The 18,078-nt window shown below is 40.9% G+C and overlaps 1 protein-coding gene across 4 annotated transcripts in view; it reads right to left on the bottom strand.

Annotated features, from left to right (window-relative positions):
* Positions 1 to 18,078, bottom strand: part of CNST (consortin, connexin sorting protein) — a 116,025-nt gene that overhangs the window by 4,173 nt on the left and 93,774 nt on the right. For all 4 annotated transcript variants that reach the window (XM_007990031.3, XM_007990032.3, XM_073011914.1 and 1 more), the window contains 2 exons: positions 17,108 to 17,979; positions 4,824 to 4,959 (listed from right to left, as the gene is read on the bottom strand). In XM_007990031.3, coding sequence (XP_007988222.1) covers positions 4,824 to 4,959; positions 17,108 to 17,979 — 1,008 coding nt within the window. The remainder of the gene's footprint in view (positions 1 to 4,823; positions 4,960 to 17,107; positions 17,980 to 18,078) is intronic.

Here is an 18,078-nt window from a genome sequence, read left to right as displayed (position 1 = left end):
GACAGCCTCAGGCCACCTGGGACACAGAGTTTCAACATATCCCAGCAAATCCACCTTTAAGAATTTGGCCACAGATGTGCACAACAAACATCATACATACAAGCTTGTTCGCTGCCGCAGGGTTTGTTATAACAAAAGGTTGGGAGTAACTTAGTTGTTCTGGTTACAATGGAACAGTTAAACCATTATGAGACATTTATATAATGAAACAGGATGTAAGTATTTAATACGATGAAGTAAATTTAATATATTCTTTCATTGAAGGATGTCTAAGACTCATGATTTAATTTTTACTTTATTAAACTGTGATTTTTTCATAATTACCATATATTTTTACAAGAAACAAATTTTATAAAACCTAATGCATACCAAATAGACTTTATTTAGAACACTGTACAGTAATATATGAATATATTCTCCCTGTAAAAATGCAAACCCAAAAGCATCTTACAGTCTAAGGGACTATCCATTTTTCTCCTGCCCAATCACATTCCCTTCCCATCTCAGAGGTAAACGCTGTTCAATTTGGTGTGTGTCCTTTCAGATCAAACATGTAGATTTCAGGACTTACATGAAAATAGGATTAAACAATCGTTTGCTCTGAAATTTACATTTTAAAATAGCTTTTTTTTTTTTTGAGACAGAGTCTTGCTCTTGTTGCCCAGGCTGGAGTGCAATGGTGTGATCTTGGCTCACTGCAGCCTCTACCTCCTGGGTTCAAGCAATTCTCCTGCCTCAGCCTCCTGAGTAGCTGAGATTACAGTCACCTGCTGTCATGCCCAGCTAATTTTTGTATTGGCGTAGAGATGGGGTTTCACCATATTGGCCAGGCTGGTCCTGAACTCCTGAACTCAGGTGATCTGCCCGCCTTGGCTTCCCAAAGTGCTGGGATTACAGGTGTGAGCCACCATGCCCAGTCTAAAATAGTTTATACTATTTTATAATAGCATATAAAATAGTATATAGTTTATATCTATGTATGAAAATGTGTCTTTTATATAAATGAAGAAATAGGATCATACTAATCACGCTGTATTTGTTGTTTTTGGACAGTTCAGTCTTTTCACCTCCTTTTCATTTTTTTTTCAAAGATAGGGTTGTGCTCTGTCACCAGGCCACACTCACTGCAGCCTCAACCTCCCAGGCTCAAGCAATCCTCCCATCTCAGCCTCCCAAGTAGCTGGGACCACAGGTGCACACACCACTACGCCCCGCTAATTTCTCTATTTTTTGTAGAGATGGGGTCTTGCCATGTTGCCCAGGCTGGTCTCCAACTCCTGGCCTCAAGTGATCCAGGAGGAAGACCTGGGAGGAGGCTCCCCCAAGTGCTGGGATTACAGGTGTGAGCCGCTGCCCCCAGCCTTACCTGCTTTTCTTAACATGATTCCTTCCCTCACCTTATCTATGTTAACAACCTAAAATATTTTTCTTCATTATCATATATTCAAATCCAAGCATTTAAATGTAGCTTAAATATGTAAAAATACATATGCTGTGTGTTTTATTTGTATGTCCCAGAACCGTTGGAGCTCCACGGTCCGACGTGAGTCACGGGTGGCTGTTGGGCACTTGACATGCAGCTGGTCCAAACTGAGTGGCGATAAACACAGACTTTGAATACTTAGTGTGAAAAAAAGGATGTAAAATATCTCACTAGTAATTTTTTCACATAGATCACATTTTGAAATGATATTTTTGATGTACTGGGTTAAATAAAATACATTCTTAAAATTCTGGCCAGGCGCGGTGGCTCACACCTGTAATCCCAGCACTTTGGGAGGCCGAGGCAGGCAGATCACCTGAGGTCAGGAGTTCGAGACCAGCCTGGCCAACATGGTGAACCCCCCCACCGCCGTGTCTACTAAAAGTACAAAAATTAGCTGGGTATAGTGGCGCATGCCTGTAATCCCAGCTACTTGGGAGGCTAAGGCACAAGAATCACTTGAACCTGGGAGGCAGAGGTTGCAGTGAGCTGAGATCACAGCCTGGCAAGAGAGTGAGACTCTGCCACCCCCAACCCCTCACCCCGCAGAAAAGAAACTGCCCAACTGTTTTCCAAAGTGGGCGAATCATTTCATATTCCCACTAGCTGTCTATGAAAATTTGATTATTTCATATCCTCACCAACACTTGGTAGTGTCAGTCTGTGTGTGTTAAAATATAGGTAACATAAAATTTGCCATTTTAACCCGGGAGGCAGAGGTTGCAGCGAGATCACACCACTGCACTCCAGCCTGGGTGAGGGAGTGAGACTCCATCTCAAAAAAAAAAAAAAAAAAAAAGAAAAGAAATCAGCTGGGCGCGGTGGCTCACGCCTGTAATCCCAGCACTTTGGGAGGCTGAGATGGGCGGATCACGAGGTCAGGAGATCGAGACCATCCCGGCTAACATGGTGAAATCCTATCCCTACTAAAAATACAAAAAACTAGCCGGGCGAGGTGGCAGCACCTGTAGTCCCAGCTACTCGGGAGGCTGAGGCAGGAGAATGGTGTGAACCCGGGAGGCGGAGCTTGCAGTGAGCAGAGATCGCGCCACCGCACTCTAGCCTGGGCCACAGAGCGAGACTCCGTCTCAAAAAAAAAAAAAAAAAAAGAAATCAAATGAAAAATAAAATTCACCTCACCTGTTTCTTTTCACTTTGACATGGCTACTACAAAATTTAAAATCATATATATGCCTCACATTATATTTCCAGTGGATAGCCTTCGTTTAGAGGAGGAAGAATCGGCCCTTTTAGGAAGATTTTGGCAGAAGGTGAGGTGTATGAAAACACTGTGTAAGTCACAGAGCTTAGGAACCAACCAACACAATCAACATTTACATTTCGTTTTATAATTCTCAAAATCAATTTATACGCATTATCTGACATGCTTTTCAATAGGGACAGACAGGCAGATGTTATTCTCCTTATTTTAAAGATGATGGAACTGAGTCTCCTCCAAGTAAGTGACTCAGTTTAAGATGAGGTGGCTACAAAGTGAAACGCAGACTGTGAGTTCCAAATCCGGGTTCCTCCTATTAAGCAATGATTTGGTCAAATTAGTGCAAATGGAAGTGAGCACCTTATCTGGAGAAGACTGTGAGAGTTTCAAGCAGGGTGCAGAAGTAAAATCAGGGGTTAGGACATTATTTCTAAGGCCCCCTAAGCAGCTTTATAATTGTAAAAATGCAGAAACTTCTACTGTTATCACTCACGTCACACCTAGAAAGCACACCTAAATACTTACACTGTTATTTTAACAACGCAGTTGTTTTATAAACATGAGAAGCCTACTGACAGGTTCTGGGTTACCTTTCCATTTACTCTTATTTACTTACACCTTAGATAAATATATCTGCAACCACAAAAGGCAGCACTGTTTGCTACAAAACTCACCACCTCATGTTAGACCAAGTCAGGGCCTTAAGTATAACAGGCCCAGGAGAAAAAGCCAAACAACAGCAATGGTATTAAATTGTTGCTCTTGAGAGACACTCTTTTCTATCAATGAAGAGGAAATCACTGGAGAGAATATTCATAAATATTTTCCACAATAAAGGAGGAGTAATTTAATTGTCCACTGAAAAGAAGACAAGCCAGGCATGGTGGCTCATGCCTGCAATTCCAGTACTTTGGGAGGCCAAGGTGGGTGGATCACTTGAAGCCAGGAGTTCGAGACTAGCCTGGCCACCATGGCAAAACCTCATCTTAATAAAAATACAAAAAACTAGCTGGGGCCGGGTGCAGTGGCTCACGCCTGTAATCCCAGCACTCTGGGAGGCTGAGGCAGGCAGATCATGAGGTTAGGAGTTTGAGACCAGCCTGACCAACACAGTGAAACCCCGTCTCTACTAAAAATATAAAAATTAGCTGGGCGTGGTGGCGTGCGCCTGTAAGCCCAGCTATTCAGGAGGCTGAGGCAGGAGAAGTGCTTGAACCTGGGAGGTGGAGGTTGAGGTTGCAGTGATTTGCACCATTGCACTCCAGCCTGGGTGACAGAGCGACACTCCGTCTAAAAAAAAACACAAACACAAACAAAAACAAAAACAAAAAACTAGCTGGGCATAGTGGTGCTCACCTGTAATCCCAGCTACTCAGGAGGCTAAGGTACTAGAATTGCTTGAACCTGGGAGGCAGAGGTTTCACTGAGCCAAGATTGTGCCACTGCACTCCAGCCTGGGTGACAGAGCAAGACTGTCTTAAAAAAAAAAACAAAAAAGACAAACACAGCAGACTCACACAAAAAGTGCTAAAGAAGGGAACTGAAATAAGCTCTCAACATTGACTATGGAACAGGAAGGACAGAGGTTGCATTTGCAACTTGCTCACTTATTTAAGCAAGTAAAGATTTAGAAATGATTTAAGATGATAGTTTGATTTTCTATGTTTTTCCCTTAGAAGATAAAGCAACTAAATTGACGTATTCTTTTATTTATTTATTTATATTTATTTTTTGAGATGGAGTCTCACTCTGTTGCTTAGGCTGGAGTGCAGTGGCGCGATCTCGGCTCACTGTAACCTCTGTCTCCCGGGTTCAAGCGATTCTCCCGCTTCAGTCTCCCGAGCAGCTGGGCTTATAGCCACGCACCCCCACACTCGCTGATTTTTCTGTTTTTAGTGGAGACGGGGTTTTGTCATGTTGGTCAGGCTTGTCTCCAACTCCTGACTTCAAGTGATCTGCCCGCCGGAGCCTCCTAAAGTGCTGGGATTACAGCGGTGAGCCACCGTGCCCAGTGGACAGTCTTTTACAAACCCTGTTAATAAACATCACATCCTACATGAACTCATTCTTTCAGCAAACACTGACCATCTATGCTGCTAGCCACAGTGCCAAGCAGTTTACCTTGATCCAAGTTATCGTCTATTTCTTGGAATCTCACTCTTCGCTTAGATGGTTTGTGTTGCATTTGGGCAGGATGATCTCCTACAGTATCATTCCTCTTCTTTAATATTGAGACCAGTCCTTCAGTAGGAACAACCTGTCAGAAATTATAAGAACCTATCATTGTTTTATTAAGGCGGGACATCTCTACATGTATCTATAAAAAGGCTAATTCAACAGATATTTGAATTTTTATTACAGGGGTATCCAATTCCTACAGAAAAAAGTATCAATCATCAAAGTCTAACAGAATAAAACTTTCACTTCTCTGCAGATGACTGAGAAACACAAAAGTCTAAAACCCTGGTTTCCTTTGTTAGCCCTTGAACTGATTCCAGGGACAGGCAGTGTGAAGTGTTCAGTCGACTGGGAATCAGAGCACCTTGCTTTGCAGCTTGACTTCCCTGTTACCGGTAAAATGATCACTCACAGTCCCCTCTTTGCTTCGTCATTAGCACTGGGTTTTGCTTTATAATGGAAGCTTATAAGCCTCCACTGCTTTTTTCATTCAACAGCAATTTTAAACAAATGAACATATGGAACTTAAAATATATTTGGATACCAAGCTTTTAACATCAAAGTGTTGTCCTCAGTTTCTCTGAGAAACTGTGCATTTACTAAATAATGCTCTACTGCTCAAAATAGTTTAAGGACTTCTAGAATTTCTCTCAGAGCCAATATACTAGGGGCATTTTTTTTTTTTTTTTTTTTTTTTGGGACAGAGTCTTGCTCTGTTGCCCAGCTGGAGTGCAGTGGCGCGATCTCGGCTCACTGCAAGCTCCGCCTCCCGGGTTCACGCCATTCTCCTGCCTCAGCCTCAGTCCCTCAGCTGGGACTACAGGCACCGCCAGCAAGCCCGGCTAATTTTTTTTGTATTTTTAGTAGAGATGGGGTTTCACCAAGTTAGCCAGGATGGTCTTGATCTCCTGACCTCGTGATCTACCCGCCTTGGCCTCCCAAAGTGCTGGGATTACAGGCATGAGCCACTGCACTCGGCCTGGGACATAATTACTTTCTAGTATGCAGAGGTTGGCAAATTATGGCCCGCAGGCCAAAGGCCTGTGCTGCCTAATTTTGTGAATATCATTTAATTGGAACACAGCCAAGCCGATTCATTTAAATATTGTACATGGCTGCTTTTGGGTTACAATGGCACTGTGTGGTTCAAAGAGATCATAAAGCCTAAAATATTAATAATTTGGCCTTTCCTAGAAAAAGTCTGCTGTCTAATATCTCTTCAGACACCCACTCCTACCCCTTTATATGCTGCCTTCTAGCTTTCACTTGGGCTGCCTCTCTCCTGCCTATGTTCCACCCCCTACTTAGAAATAAAACCAAAAACTCTTGCCATTTAGAAGCTAAAAGACTCCAAGGTGCAGGGAGAAGGAACAGGATCAGGTGGAAGAGCCAGGCTGGGAAGCAGGAGGCCTTACCAAAGGCCCCTGAACAGCAGGGCCAGTCACAGAAGTTAACTTGTTAGTTGCCTGATTGCTACAAGCTGTAGGTGATGACACAGGCAGGCATCGTGGGCCTAACCCTGAAGATGTCAGTGACTTGCTGGCATCAGGTAACTCTAAGCTGAGGACTGCCTGTAATGTCATTTATCTAATCAATAGCATAAAACACTAAGTATGACTTGCAGGTCCAGCCAGCAATCTTTGTTAATGCGCTATGCATAAATATTACAGATTCGATTAGTTCTTTTTATATCTTAGGGCTTTTAGGGCCAAATAGCTCAAGATGGTCTTTGACTATGCTTCCCTGAATGTGGGTCTATAGAAACCATTATCTCAAAAAAAAAAAAAAAAAAATCAATAAGCCAACAATACATTCTTTTCTTTTTATAGGAAATATGTATTTCAGAAGTCCGTGTTCTGAGAAAACAAAAGTATTTTAGCAGCCTTGAAATGGTAAGTACAAATATGTAAAGAAAGCAACATCACCATTAAAGAACTCCTTCAAACAACAAAGAAAATAGGTTTTACAAGCACCTTGCTGAAACTGAGAGGGAAACAGTCTTAACAAGTTTGTAAAGAGCAAAAGATGGAAAACAAAAATTAATTTTCATGAATACATTACTACTAAGGATGTATCACTGATATTCTTTTAATTTTTAGTACATGTAAACAAAGGAAAGGATCTTGAATCTGGCTGTTCTAAAATGTTTTCAAAAATTTTAAAAAGGGGGAGGAAGTTTATTGATTCCTTCACTATCTATTTTCTCCGTAAAATACTGTCATACACTTACCAATGGTGAATTCACCTGCCATGGGGATTTTCAAGGTGCCATTTTAACTACTTAGAAAAAACAATCCTATTCAGAATAGTTTTAAAGGTGAGCCCCAGAGTTGTGTTACTGTTTATTGTGTATCTTTATGATATAAATTCTCCATCTATAAATTCAAGAAACGGATATAAGCCATAAATCAGAAGACACTGCAAATATGAACACACATGTTGACAGAGGAAGAGAAGCTCCTGAAATCATCTGGAAAGGCACAGAATGTGCCAACTGAACCTAGAGCTGGTCCTCATGCAGCGGCTGTGAGGTCCCCACCTCAGCTCCCGCTCAGCCTCATCCAGGGTGGTGTTTGGCTCTGAAGTCACACTGCTAAGGGATACACGCCTTGTCAGGTGGCCCCACCTTATTTACTATGGGTGGCAATGAACTCTGGCAACCTTTTCCAAACTCTTTCCAAAGATGGGAGAAACAGAGTAAGAGAAATTACAATTGTGTGGGATGGGCTAACATTTTAACACCCCCTCCCTCACAATACCTTAATTCTTGCTAAAACTCGAACCACGCCTTTTTTTTCTGCCACCAAAACCCTTTTGTTTCAGCAGGGCCTACCCCAGAGTCTGAAGTGAAGGAGTCTGCTCTTTTCCATTATTTCCTTTCAGGCTTGCTCAGTGATCTTCTCTAGGTCTTTCTGTTGTGACTGTCTTCTGGTTCTACAGCCTACAGATGGAGAACAAGGGATGGTGGGCCAAGCTTAGGCGTAAGAGATGCAGGCCAAGGAGGAACTCTCAGGTGGGAGCGGCAGACAGCATCTAGCCTTTCTATTTTTGCAAGTTTTGGGTACATTCAGTCCTACCTGTAACGGAAGTTTTTCTTACCACATCAGGGCAGTCCAACTAAAATATCTTAAGAAACAAGTTTGGTGGCGTTTGCCTTAATTTCATGCTTGAAGGGCAAGTAAGACAAAACAAAGTCATGGTCTTGGTTCGGGGCCTCACTCAAAAGACTGGCAAGTGTTTCTAAAACAGATCGGGCTGCCGACTTAGGGCAGAGAGCAATGTGTTCCCTCCAAACCATTATTTTGTTTTGCTTTTGTCTGTTTTTTTTGAGAAAGGGTTGCACTCTGTTGCCCAGGCTGGAGCGCAGTGGCATGCTGACAGCTTGCTGTAGCCTCAACCTCCTAGACTCAAGCAATCCTCCCACCTTAGCCTCCTGTAGGTGGGGCGACAGTCACACGCCACCATGCCTGGCTAATTTTTTGGGCATTCTTTTGTGGAGACAGGGTTTTGCTATGTTGCCCAGGCTGGTCTCGGACTCCTGGGCTCAAGCAATCCAAAGTGCCTGGCCTCCCAAAGTGCCAGGATTACAGGTATGTGCCACTGTGCCCGGCCCCAAACTATTCTTAAAAATATTTCCAAGGTTTTTTTTTTTTTTTTGTAACTATAGTGTCAGTATTAAAAGGTGAAGAATTTTTAAATCTCAAAAAATAAAGCCTTAAAACTAAATTTAGTTTCCCACTTCCATTGCCAAATTGTTACCCAAACAAATATGCCAAGCTCTTCTATTGAGACCAAAAAGAATGTCTGAGCTATAATTAATGTAATTGCTACTGGTGGTGCTCTATGAATAAATGTAGAATTAAAAAAAATTCCATCTGGCCAGGCTTCTGTATTTGCAAATAAATAGTTCTTCCCACACTTCGCCTCAGAGATCAGTGACCACCTTAAATAGTATTTTCAGAATGAACTAGTTGTGAAAACAAAATTATTCTGCAACTCTTCTGGAATAGTAAATCCTGATGTGACAAGGAAAACATTCAGGGACACGCTGCTGTTGGAAGTGCCTCCTCACTAAATTAAAGAAGAAAATAGATGCCAAGTCACATTCTTTTAATGATACAGGTTTTACTCCATTCAGAAGCTCTAGGCTGGTCAGTTCTGAAGAAGAACACACAGTTGGCTTCCAACTGATTTGAGAATTAACATTCATAAATCATACTATTAGAGTATATCATAAATACCTTAAATGCCACCAATTTCACTATAGTGGCACATGTCAAATTTACCACTACTATTCCTAATGACACAAACAAGTGATATTCTCTGCCTGCTTCTTCAGTGTTGGGTTCCATAATAACAACTATAAGTTAGTAAATGTGTACATTTTATGTAAAGACATTTACATAATACATAATATTTAATTTTCACAACTCTCTTTTAGAAGCCTTAGCCTCACTTTGCAGATGAAGAAGCCAAGCTTCAAGAGCCCGAGTAACTTGCTTAAGCTCGCAGTGCCCGAAGCTTGTTGAGTTTGAAAACAAACTCGATACCAAACCTCTTGCCAGTTCCTTAATGTGAAATATCTTATTTTCTATGACTATTAAAATGTTGCTTTATGCCATATGCTATACTATATATTATAATTAAAACGAGATTAATAGAACTTTCAAATAAGACTCAAGCAAAAATTCTTATCTTACACATCACCTCATTTATGAGATACTTAAACTAATGGCCAAATTTGTCCATCTAGAGACATAAGGGAAGAGGAGATTAGATGAAAGATCTTTGTGTCATTTGATTAATCTGGAAGTAGACTAATGTCATGGCTCCTTCTATGGCCAATTGATAAAAACACGTCACAGTTGGGCCAGGGAGTGCCAGCTGTAAGCACAGCCATTTTCCAGAAAGAACACGGCGGTCACCTCAGACCCACAGCACTGCTTCTTACAACACTGCAATACGGGGAGAAGGCAAACAAGGGAAAAAACGGACTATGATGAAGGACACCAACGTCGAATCTTTAAAAGATTTACTTAAAAAGGAAAAAGGCTTTAAAAAATAACAGCAGTTTTATCACGTGTCTAAGTTTCTAGGTTAGGCATTACCTCATGTTTTTGTAATTTGTTTTGCTTGCTTAAAGGGACAATTTAATAAGTACAAAATAGAAAAAGAAAAGAGAATGTCAAGATATGATCCCATTTTTAAGTCCCAGAAAATTGTTTAAATAGCTGCCAGTTCAGTTACTTTAAATCCCCTCACCTGGTTGAAATTCTTTAATAGTTCTTCCAGTATCTAAAACTATATTTTTGTTTTTATGTTAATTTATTATGTGTCTCTCCCTCTAGAAAGTAAGCTTTATGAGAGCAGGGACTTGATCTGTGTTCAGCGCTGTCTTCCTAGTTTCCATAATAAAGTAGGTGCTCACTAAATATGCCAAAGAAGAAAAAATATACGGATAAGCAATTTATACATAGATAGCACCTAGGAAATAAACATAATGTAGCTTTTTCATTGAAAATAATCAAAACCAAATCTATTATTAAAGGATATTTATTTTTATAAGTGAACTAAGAAAAAAAAAGCCTTACTGTGTATAGTGGCTGTTATTTACAACAGCCTGTATTAGCTTTGCAGAGAATATAAAGATATATTTAACAGAATCCCTATCTTTAAGGAGTTTGCAGTTTGGTGTAGAAGACAGTATGTGTGCATCTTATGATAACAGAGGGAGATTACAGCTAGGCCGGACTTTGGGAAGAGTGATGTTCCAGCCTTGCCCTCATTTGAAGTTCTGAGGAATTGTTTGAAAGAAACAAAATTCTGGACTCCAGTGATCAGGGAATCATGGCATCAGCTAGCACTTACTGAGTACTGGCCATGAGCTAGGCACTGCTTGGTACTCTCCATGCTAAAAAGCCATGACCTAGATGTTGAGGGCTGGGAAGAAAAGGTTATGTGGAAAGAAGGTTGCTCGCCTCAGGGTGGAGCTGACATACGCAGAGGGAAAAGAGCAAAGGTGACAACGTGCAGGGTGTAGCTGGGAGGTGGTGAGGCGGCCAGTCTGACTACAGCACCGTCTGAGACCCCAGGACAGAAGATGATGTTGGAGAGCCAGGTGGGCCAGATGACAGGAGTCCTGAATGTCGAGTAGTACAGCCTTTATTCTGCAGCTACAGAGAGCTGTGGGAAAGGAATGACGGTGTAGAAAGGGTTTCACAGCAGGAGGAGTTTAAACTCATAGTCTGGGTGTTCCATCAAGAACCCTCAGCTGAGGTTGGTTTTAATCTGTAGAGTTTAAAAAAGCTGAATGCTTCTGGAAAAGGCGTGGAAACCTTCTTCCTATCACTACAGCTAAGTCATTTCATTGACTCTAATACCTGACTGGCTCCTTGGGTACCAGTTTGAGACCCCAAGTTTACACAGGGCTAACGTAAGAGCCACTTGGAGGGGAGAAGATGAAACAAGGAACAGGGAAACTTATTAAGTAACTACTGCAAAAATCCAGGAAGAGGCCGTACAAATATAAATTAAAAGAGTGATTAAAATGGAAAAGAAAAAGAGCTTTGTGCAAGAGACATGGCAATCAAGAGAAGCATTAATTAATTAGAAAATGTAGAGGTCATGATAAAAACAAAAGGCAAGGACGAGACCATTTGGAAAACAGGTAATTCCTGGGTTTTCCTTTGGGGGCTCTTTAGATATCTACATAAATTCTGGGCCAACCATTGTTCCTAAAACCTCTTACATTATTGGAAGACTGCATTTTTTCTGTTGTAAGGAGGCTGGACTTCCCCTGCTCCTCTCAAAAGAGCCATTCTGGGCAGAACCACCACGGCTGCTGTTTCTAAGACCCTCTTTTGCTCTGGATCCATAGAGCAGCCACCAATGTGATTTCATAAACAACTACTGCTTAGTGCTATAGCCTCCCATTTTCACTTGGCAAGAGAATCCCACAGCAGCTAGTCGTAAAGAAACTTCCCTGATCCCAGTGATCTAGCCAAGAAGTAACTACCTCCCTTAACAGGCAACGGGGAAGAAAACTCACAGCTTCGATTAGACAGCTTCTCTAAAGGCAAACCCAGGAGCCATCTGGGGTTGTCATTTTTCTCCCCACTAGACAGTGTGACCTTATGTCCTCCCCTGTGTTTTGCTTCGTGTGATACAAGCAGGTCTGAAAACATTGAAGGGAATGTTGCTAATCTAGACAGAGGAAAAGGAACATGAGTTGCTCTCTCCCAGGGTAAAAGCTTTCTAAAGACCCAAGCAATAACACAGGGCCTCTTCCTCAGATTTTAAAAATAATGAAATTATTTCTAAAAACAAAAATCACTGGAATCTGAAACACTTAATATAGTTTTCTGAACATATGACATCTCTGCAAGCAGATTATAAATGTAGATGTTAATGAAGAAAAAGGAATGGTTAATCTCCACACGGCATATTATGTTGCTAAAATCTGCTCACAAGGGGACCTCTGAATTACATACTAAGATTATTTTCAATGTTCAAAAATAGGTTAACTTTCATTATGTTCAAAAATAGGTTTCATTATGTTCAAAAATAGGTTAACTTTAATTTCAACCTCACTTGTTCAGAAAACAGCTACCTCATCTCTACGCGTCTAACAGTCTACAGAGGCTGAGTGCGCCGGGTGGGTCATCCCACCACTTTGAGTTGGTAAAGTGCACCCAGTGGGTCATCTCGCCACTTTGAGTTCATATGGCACATTTCGTTCAAGTTTTGATGCTAGGAGCTCCCTCTGAGTCTCAGGCTACGGGAGGAACAGCTGAAGAGTTTGAAGAGAAGATAATGCCACTCTTCCAGGTTCCAGAACCAAGCAAACACATGATTTATTTGCAGGATCAGGCTCCGGAGTAGAGGGGTTTGGGTTCTGACATTAAAACCACCACGTTGGTGTATTATGGGCATCACAATGCAATTTCACCCCTTGCCAAAAACTGTGGGATATTCAAATGCAGCAAAAAGACAACACACTTGGTGCCAGATGACTGTTAGGTTGCAGGCTTCATCTGCATAAAAATCTTCACCTGTATTTTAGTCACTGCATCTGTAATGCGGCCCTCACAGAGAAGTCACTCAATAAAAATTACTGAATGAGAGAATAAACAAGTAAATCTTTCCAATGTGTTGTCTGACACTGCACACGTGATACTTTTTTTTCTTAAAAATCTATGAAAGGAGGATAAAATTTTTGATGCTTTTTAAAAACAGTATACAGTATAAACTATACTTTTGATGACAATGTGTCATGCTATTTTTTACGTAAGAAAGAATAGCAATACTTCAGATATTAAGCTATCACTTTACATAGCAAATTACTGGGTTTGAAAAAGCTTTCCAAACCTAGACAAGTTCCCTTTATACATGTCACTATATAAATAGCATAGACATTTTAGTTCTCTATAAATTATTTCATTTGATGTGACGAATCCAGTTGTTCAAAGCAACGGAGCAAAACAAGTGCTTGCACTGGGCTGGCAATGATGATCAAAACCAAGGTCCACTGGAGCCAAGGCTGGGCAACGCAAAAGTGGCAAGAAAATGAAAGCAGGCAGACAAGAGAAAAGGGGAAAGCCGGCAAAGAAAGAACAAACCAGCATGTTCTACCACAAACACAATGGTAGAAAGAGGGAAGTAAGAGAACCTGAGCGGGGAGATCACAGGGAGATCCGGGAAGGCGAACAGAGAAGGACCACCTAGGACCACCTGCACAGCCGCGTGGGGGGCGGAGGGGACAGGCTCATTGCCTCGGGGTTCCTAAGTGCATGAAAAATGCTGTTCAAAATTACTTGGTTATTAACAGATCATGTTCTTTTTTTTTTTTTTTTTTGAGACGGAGTCTTGCTCAGTCTCCCAGGCTGGAGTGCGGTGGCGCGATTTCGGCTCACTGCAAGCTCCGCCTCCCGGGTTCTCGCCATTCTCCTGCCTCAGCCTCCCAAGTAGCTGGGACTACAGGCGCCCGCCACTACGCCCGGCTAGTTTTTCGTATTTTTAGTAGAGACGGGGTTTCACCGTGTTAGCGAGGATGGTCTCGATCTGCTGACCTCGTGATCCGCCCGTCTCGGCCTCCCAAAGTGCTGGGATTACAGGCGTGAGCCACCGCGCCCGGCAAGATCATGTTCTATATCCCCTAATCACAAAAGGAAGGAAGCATAAAAAAAATTTCAAAAACAATTCCAGTAAAATTAGCCACCTGTGACAGCGGAGAGCCCCCAAAAGGCCAAGAACATCATCTGATTTTTCATTGTATCCTCAGCACCAAACACAGGGAAGACTCTTAATAAAATTTTACTGAAAGCACAAACAGAAAAAGTATTTGAAGGCCAGGGGTGGTAGCTGACGCCTGTAATCCCAGCACTTTGGGAGGCCGAGGCAGGTGGATTACTGGAGGCCAGGAGTTGAAGACCAACCTGGCCAACATGGTGAAACCCCATCTCTACTAAAAATACAAAAATTAGCGGGGCGTGGTGGTGCACGCCTGTAGTCCCAGCTACTCGACAGACTGAGACACGAGAATTGCTTGAACCTGGGAGATGGAGGTTGCAGTGAGCTGAGATCATGCTGCTGCACTCCAGCCTGGGCCACAGAGTGAGACTTTGTATCAAAAAAAAAAAAAAAAAAAAAAAAAAAAAAAAAAAAAAAAAAAAAAAAAAAAAGTTTGAATTAAAATGTTGTATGTTCAAATTTAAAATTAAAAGAAAATTTTAAAATAAAAATCCTAAGTTTGCACTTATAAGCAAACCCACAATTGCCTGGATATTTTACTTAGTCCAAAACCTCATTCTTAAGGAATTAGGCAGACTTTGTTAAACTCTGCTTCTCAGAATAGAGAGGGTAGTAAGTATTCGGAAAGCAAATGTTTAACAATCTGCTTAGCATTGTCATAGGAAAGTAAATTAGCTTTGTAAGTCATGCATATGTAGCTTTTGGGGTTCTTAAAATAGCTTAACTTAATAGATCAATATAATCTTAGGAAAGGAGACCATTATGTATTAACTTAATAGAAAATACAACGTTAAACACATATAATTTCCACTGTTAGCAGCAGAAGTGACATTGTGTTTTGAGTCTGAGCAGAGAATATTCCATTTAGTTGTAATATACAACATTAATTTAACAATCTGCCACCTTAAAATATTTTTTCCCCAATAATAAACAATTCTTTTATTTCTTACAAATAGGATGACTCAGTCGAGTACAATTTTAAATTTAGTGATGTGGGGAAAAATAATTTGGGAAAAGGCGTTGATCAATTGTTTGGAAATACTTGTCAATAGATGATTGAAACACACAGGAGGATCGCTGCAGACCTTTGGCACATCCCTGCGAGACCCCTGCGCATCTTCAACACAGCTGAGGAGGGAGGGGCTGAAGACAAAGGTCACCACAACCCAAAGAACTGCTCTGGAGGAGCCATCTGGCAAACTAGATAACAGAAATTGATCCAGCCGAACAGCTTTCAGGCAGAAGCAAAAACGGAAATTCCAAAAGTTCCTAGTATCCCCTCAAATACGAGTTACTGGGGAAAGACAGTTCTAAAAAGGCCATATGATTATCAGTGTGTAACTAGTCAAATGTTGAAATGGAGGAAAACGTTTTATAAGGTGGGCAAGACAACAGGAGCACTCTGCTCCTTCTTCACAATTTATACCTAAAAAGGTAAAATTAGACCACAGGGGTTCTCCCTTTACGATCGACTTGATTACTGGCATGAAAAAAGGCAGATAATCGTAACTTTTTTGGCATTACAGCTAAGATTTGAATATGGGTATAAGCTTTGTGTTGTTAACTTCCTGTACCAGAGATTTAGTTAAAATATATAGGAGAATGAACACCGGATTAAGTGCTTTACCATTAGCCCTAATTTTTTAAAAAACTATTTTTAACATTGTGGAAAAATATATATCACATGAAACTGCCCTTAACTCTTGGTAAGTATACAATTCAGCAGCATTCATTACAATCAAAATGTGCACCATCACCACCATCTACTGCCAACATTTTTCATCGCCCCAAATGGAAACTCTGTGCCCATTAAGCAATATTAAATAATTTTGTTAAGCAAAAAGTAAGAAAAAAAAACAATAGTCTGTAGAGAATTAACCGCAAATGGCAACCAAGCTGTCTGGTTAAAATAAGAGAATGAACAGTAAGCCAAGTGCTTTACTATTCTATCTAATTTTGGCAAGAAAAAAATTAAAAAGAAAAGTCATTGTTTATAGAGAATTGACTATAAATGGCAATAAAGGGAGCTAGTAATATAACAGTTATAATTACCTTAGAAAGCTTTTCACAGTCTTCTATTTTCACACATATTTTATTGTCTACTTTGGCTTTGTTACTTTTTCATTTTCCCCCTTATTTTTTTTTTCAATAATGCTGATACAGAATACAATGAGTAGAAATGGGACTTAAAAGTGAACTTGGGGGGAAAAATGGTGAAGAAAAGGAAAGGCAGCTCGTATCCAAATTTTCAGAGAAGAAAACAGGCTTACAGAGGTAAAAAGTAACTCCAAGAAGCTGTTAACTAACTGGTGGGATTGTACTGGAACTAAGGCAATCAAATTCTGCTCTACCATCCAGGCCGCCTTGGTGAGGCTGCTGTAGTTTGGATATGGCTTTTATCTTTTCTTTTTCCAAACTTTTTTTTCGTATTATCAAACAATGAAAAATGGTCATTTTTCCTTAATCTTTTTTTTCAACTTAATATAAGGTTAAAAATTAATCCAGTATCTCTTACATTTTAAAACGTTCCGTCCATTCTTTAGACTGTTTTAAAAGATTTTAAAAATATATTAACAAGAGGAGGAAACAGTAAGTACGTATCATATTTTATCTGCTAGATGTATGAGAAGAAAAATGAGACTTCTTTATTAAAATGTGCCTATTCTTGTCTTGATTCCAATTTCTGGAACTGCCATATAACAGTCAGGACTATAGAAAATGGATATATACGGTAAGGCTCACTCTAGCTGGAGGCATGCAATAGAACATCTTGTAGTATGAACACTATAATGATTAAAAGTCATTTTATTCAATACACACAAATGTAAAAACTACTAATAATTAAAAGCCTATGTGAACCAGAATTTTCCCTCATGTTTGAGACAAGAGAAAACTTACAAAAACAAGGCAATATTTAATACATATGTATGTTTTTTAAATGCCATTTTACTTTTAATTGTACTTCATCTCTGATTTACCTCGGCAATCTCTATCCTTTTGGCAAGATCATCAAGAGAAAGACAGCTCTCATCAGAAGGCAGATTCTCCTGCAGACTATAGGATGCTTCTTCAGGAGAGAGATCTTGAAGGAGATCAGAGTCGTCGTCTTGGTTATCTTCGTAGGAAAGGGAATCTTCAGTATCTTTTAAACATCCTTCTAAAAGGCTGTTCAAATAGTCTTCTGTTTCTCTGTTGAGTTGCTCATCTTTCTCTCCCTTTTCCTCTGGGGCCATACACACCTCTGGAAGCAGTGTGCCTAGGTCAGATATTTGATTATTTCCACAGAGCACATTCTCAGAGCCGTCTGAGTCAGCCAGCGCCTGTGGTGATTTTCCATCACTGTCCGTAAGATCAGGCTGCTGCAGCTCATTTAATTCATTGTTCACAAGTTGGTCTGTGGGCAACGCCTCAGAAGCATCCCGAAGTGGCAAACGGAGTTCTTTTCTCTGAGCCTGTGAATATTTACCCTCAGAAATCAATGCAGGAGGTATACGGTCACAGCCTGGTAAAATCAGTGTCTCTGTCGCTGACTCGCTGGAAGGGAACACTTTGGGGTCTTCAGCAATGCCCTCTATTCTGGCCACATCCTGGCAGGCCTCTGTCTGAGCCAGCTGCAAGCGACTGTCTGGCCCAGACGGGCTCCCTGCTGTCTCGGAGGACTGGGTGTGGAGCGGTAACGTGGCTTCAGTGCGGCAGAGCAGCTCCTCCGTGTGGTCCTTTCCTGCAGTTACCGAAAGGCTTGGGGCATCCGCCTGCCGGTCCATCTGATGACAGCAGGGACTGCTCCCCACGGGCTCCTCTTTACGTTGGCTGTCTTTATCTGGCTCTGTGCCAAGACAAGTTTGACTCTCTAAAGATGAAGAAAAATAAATTGTTAAAAATTCAAAACAACACTTTGTATGGGAAGGAAAAGAAGGGACTTATGAATATGTGTAATACAACAATATTC

The sequence above is a fragment of the Chlorocebus sabaeus genome, chromosome 25 (genome assembly GCF_047675955.1).
Source record: "Chlorocebus sabaeus isolate Y175 chromosome 25, mChlSab1.0.hap1, whole genome shotgun sequence".
Classification (NCBI taxonomy): domain Eukaryota; kingdom Metazoa; phylum Chordata; class Mammalia; order Primates; family Cercopithecidae; genus Chlorocebus; species Chlorocebus sabaeus.
This window is presented reverse-complemented; position numbering and strand designations above follow the sequence as displayed.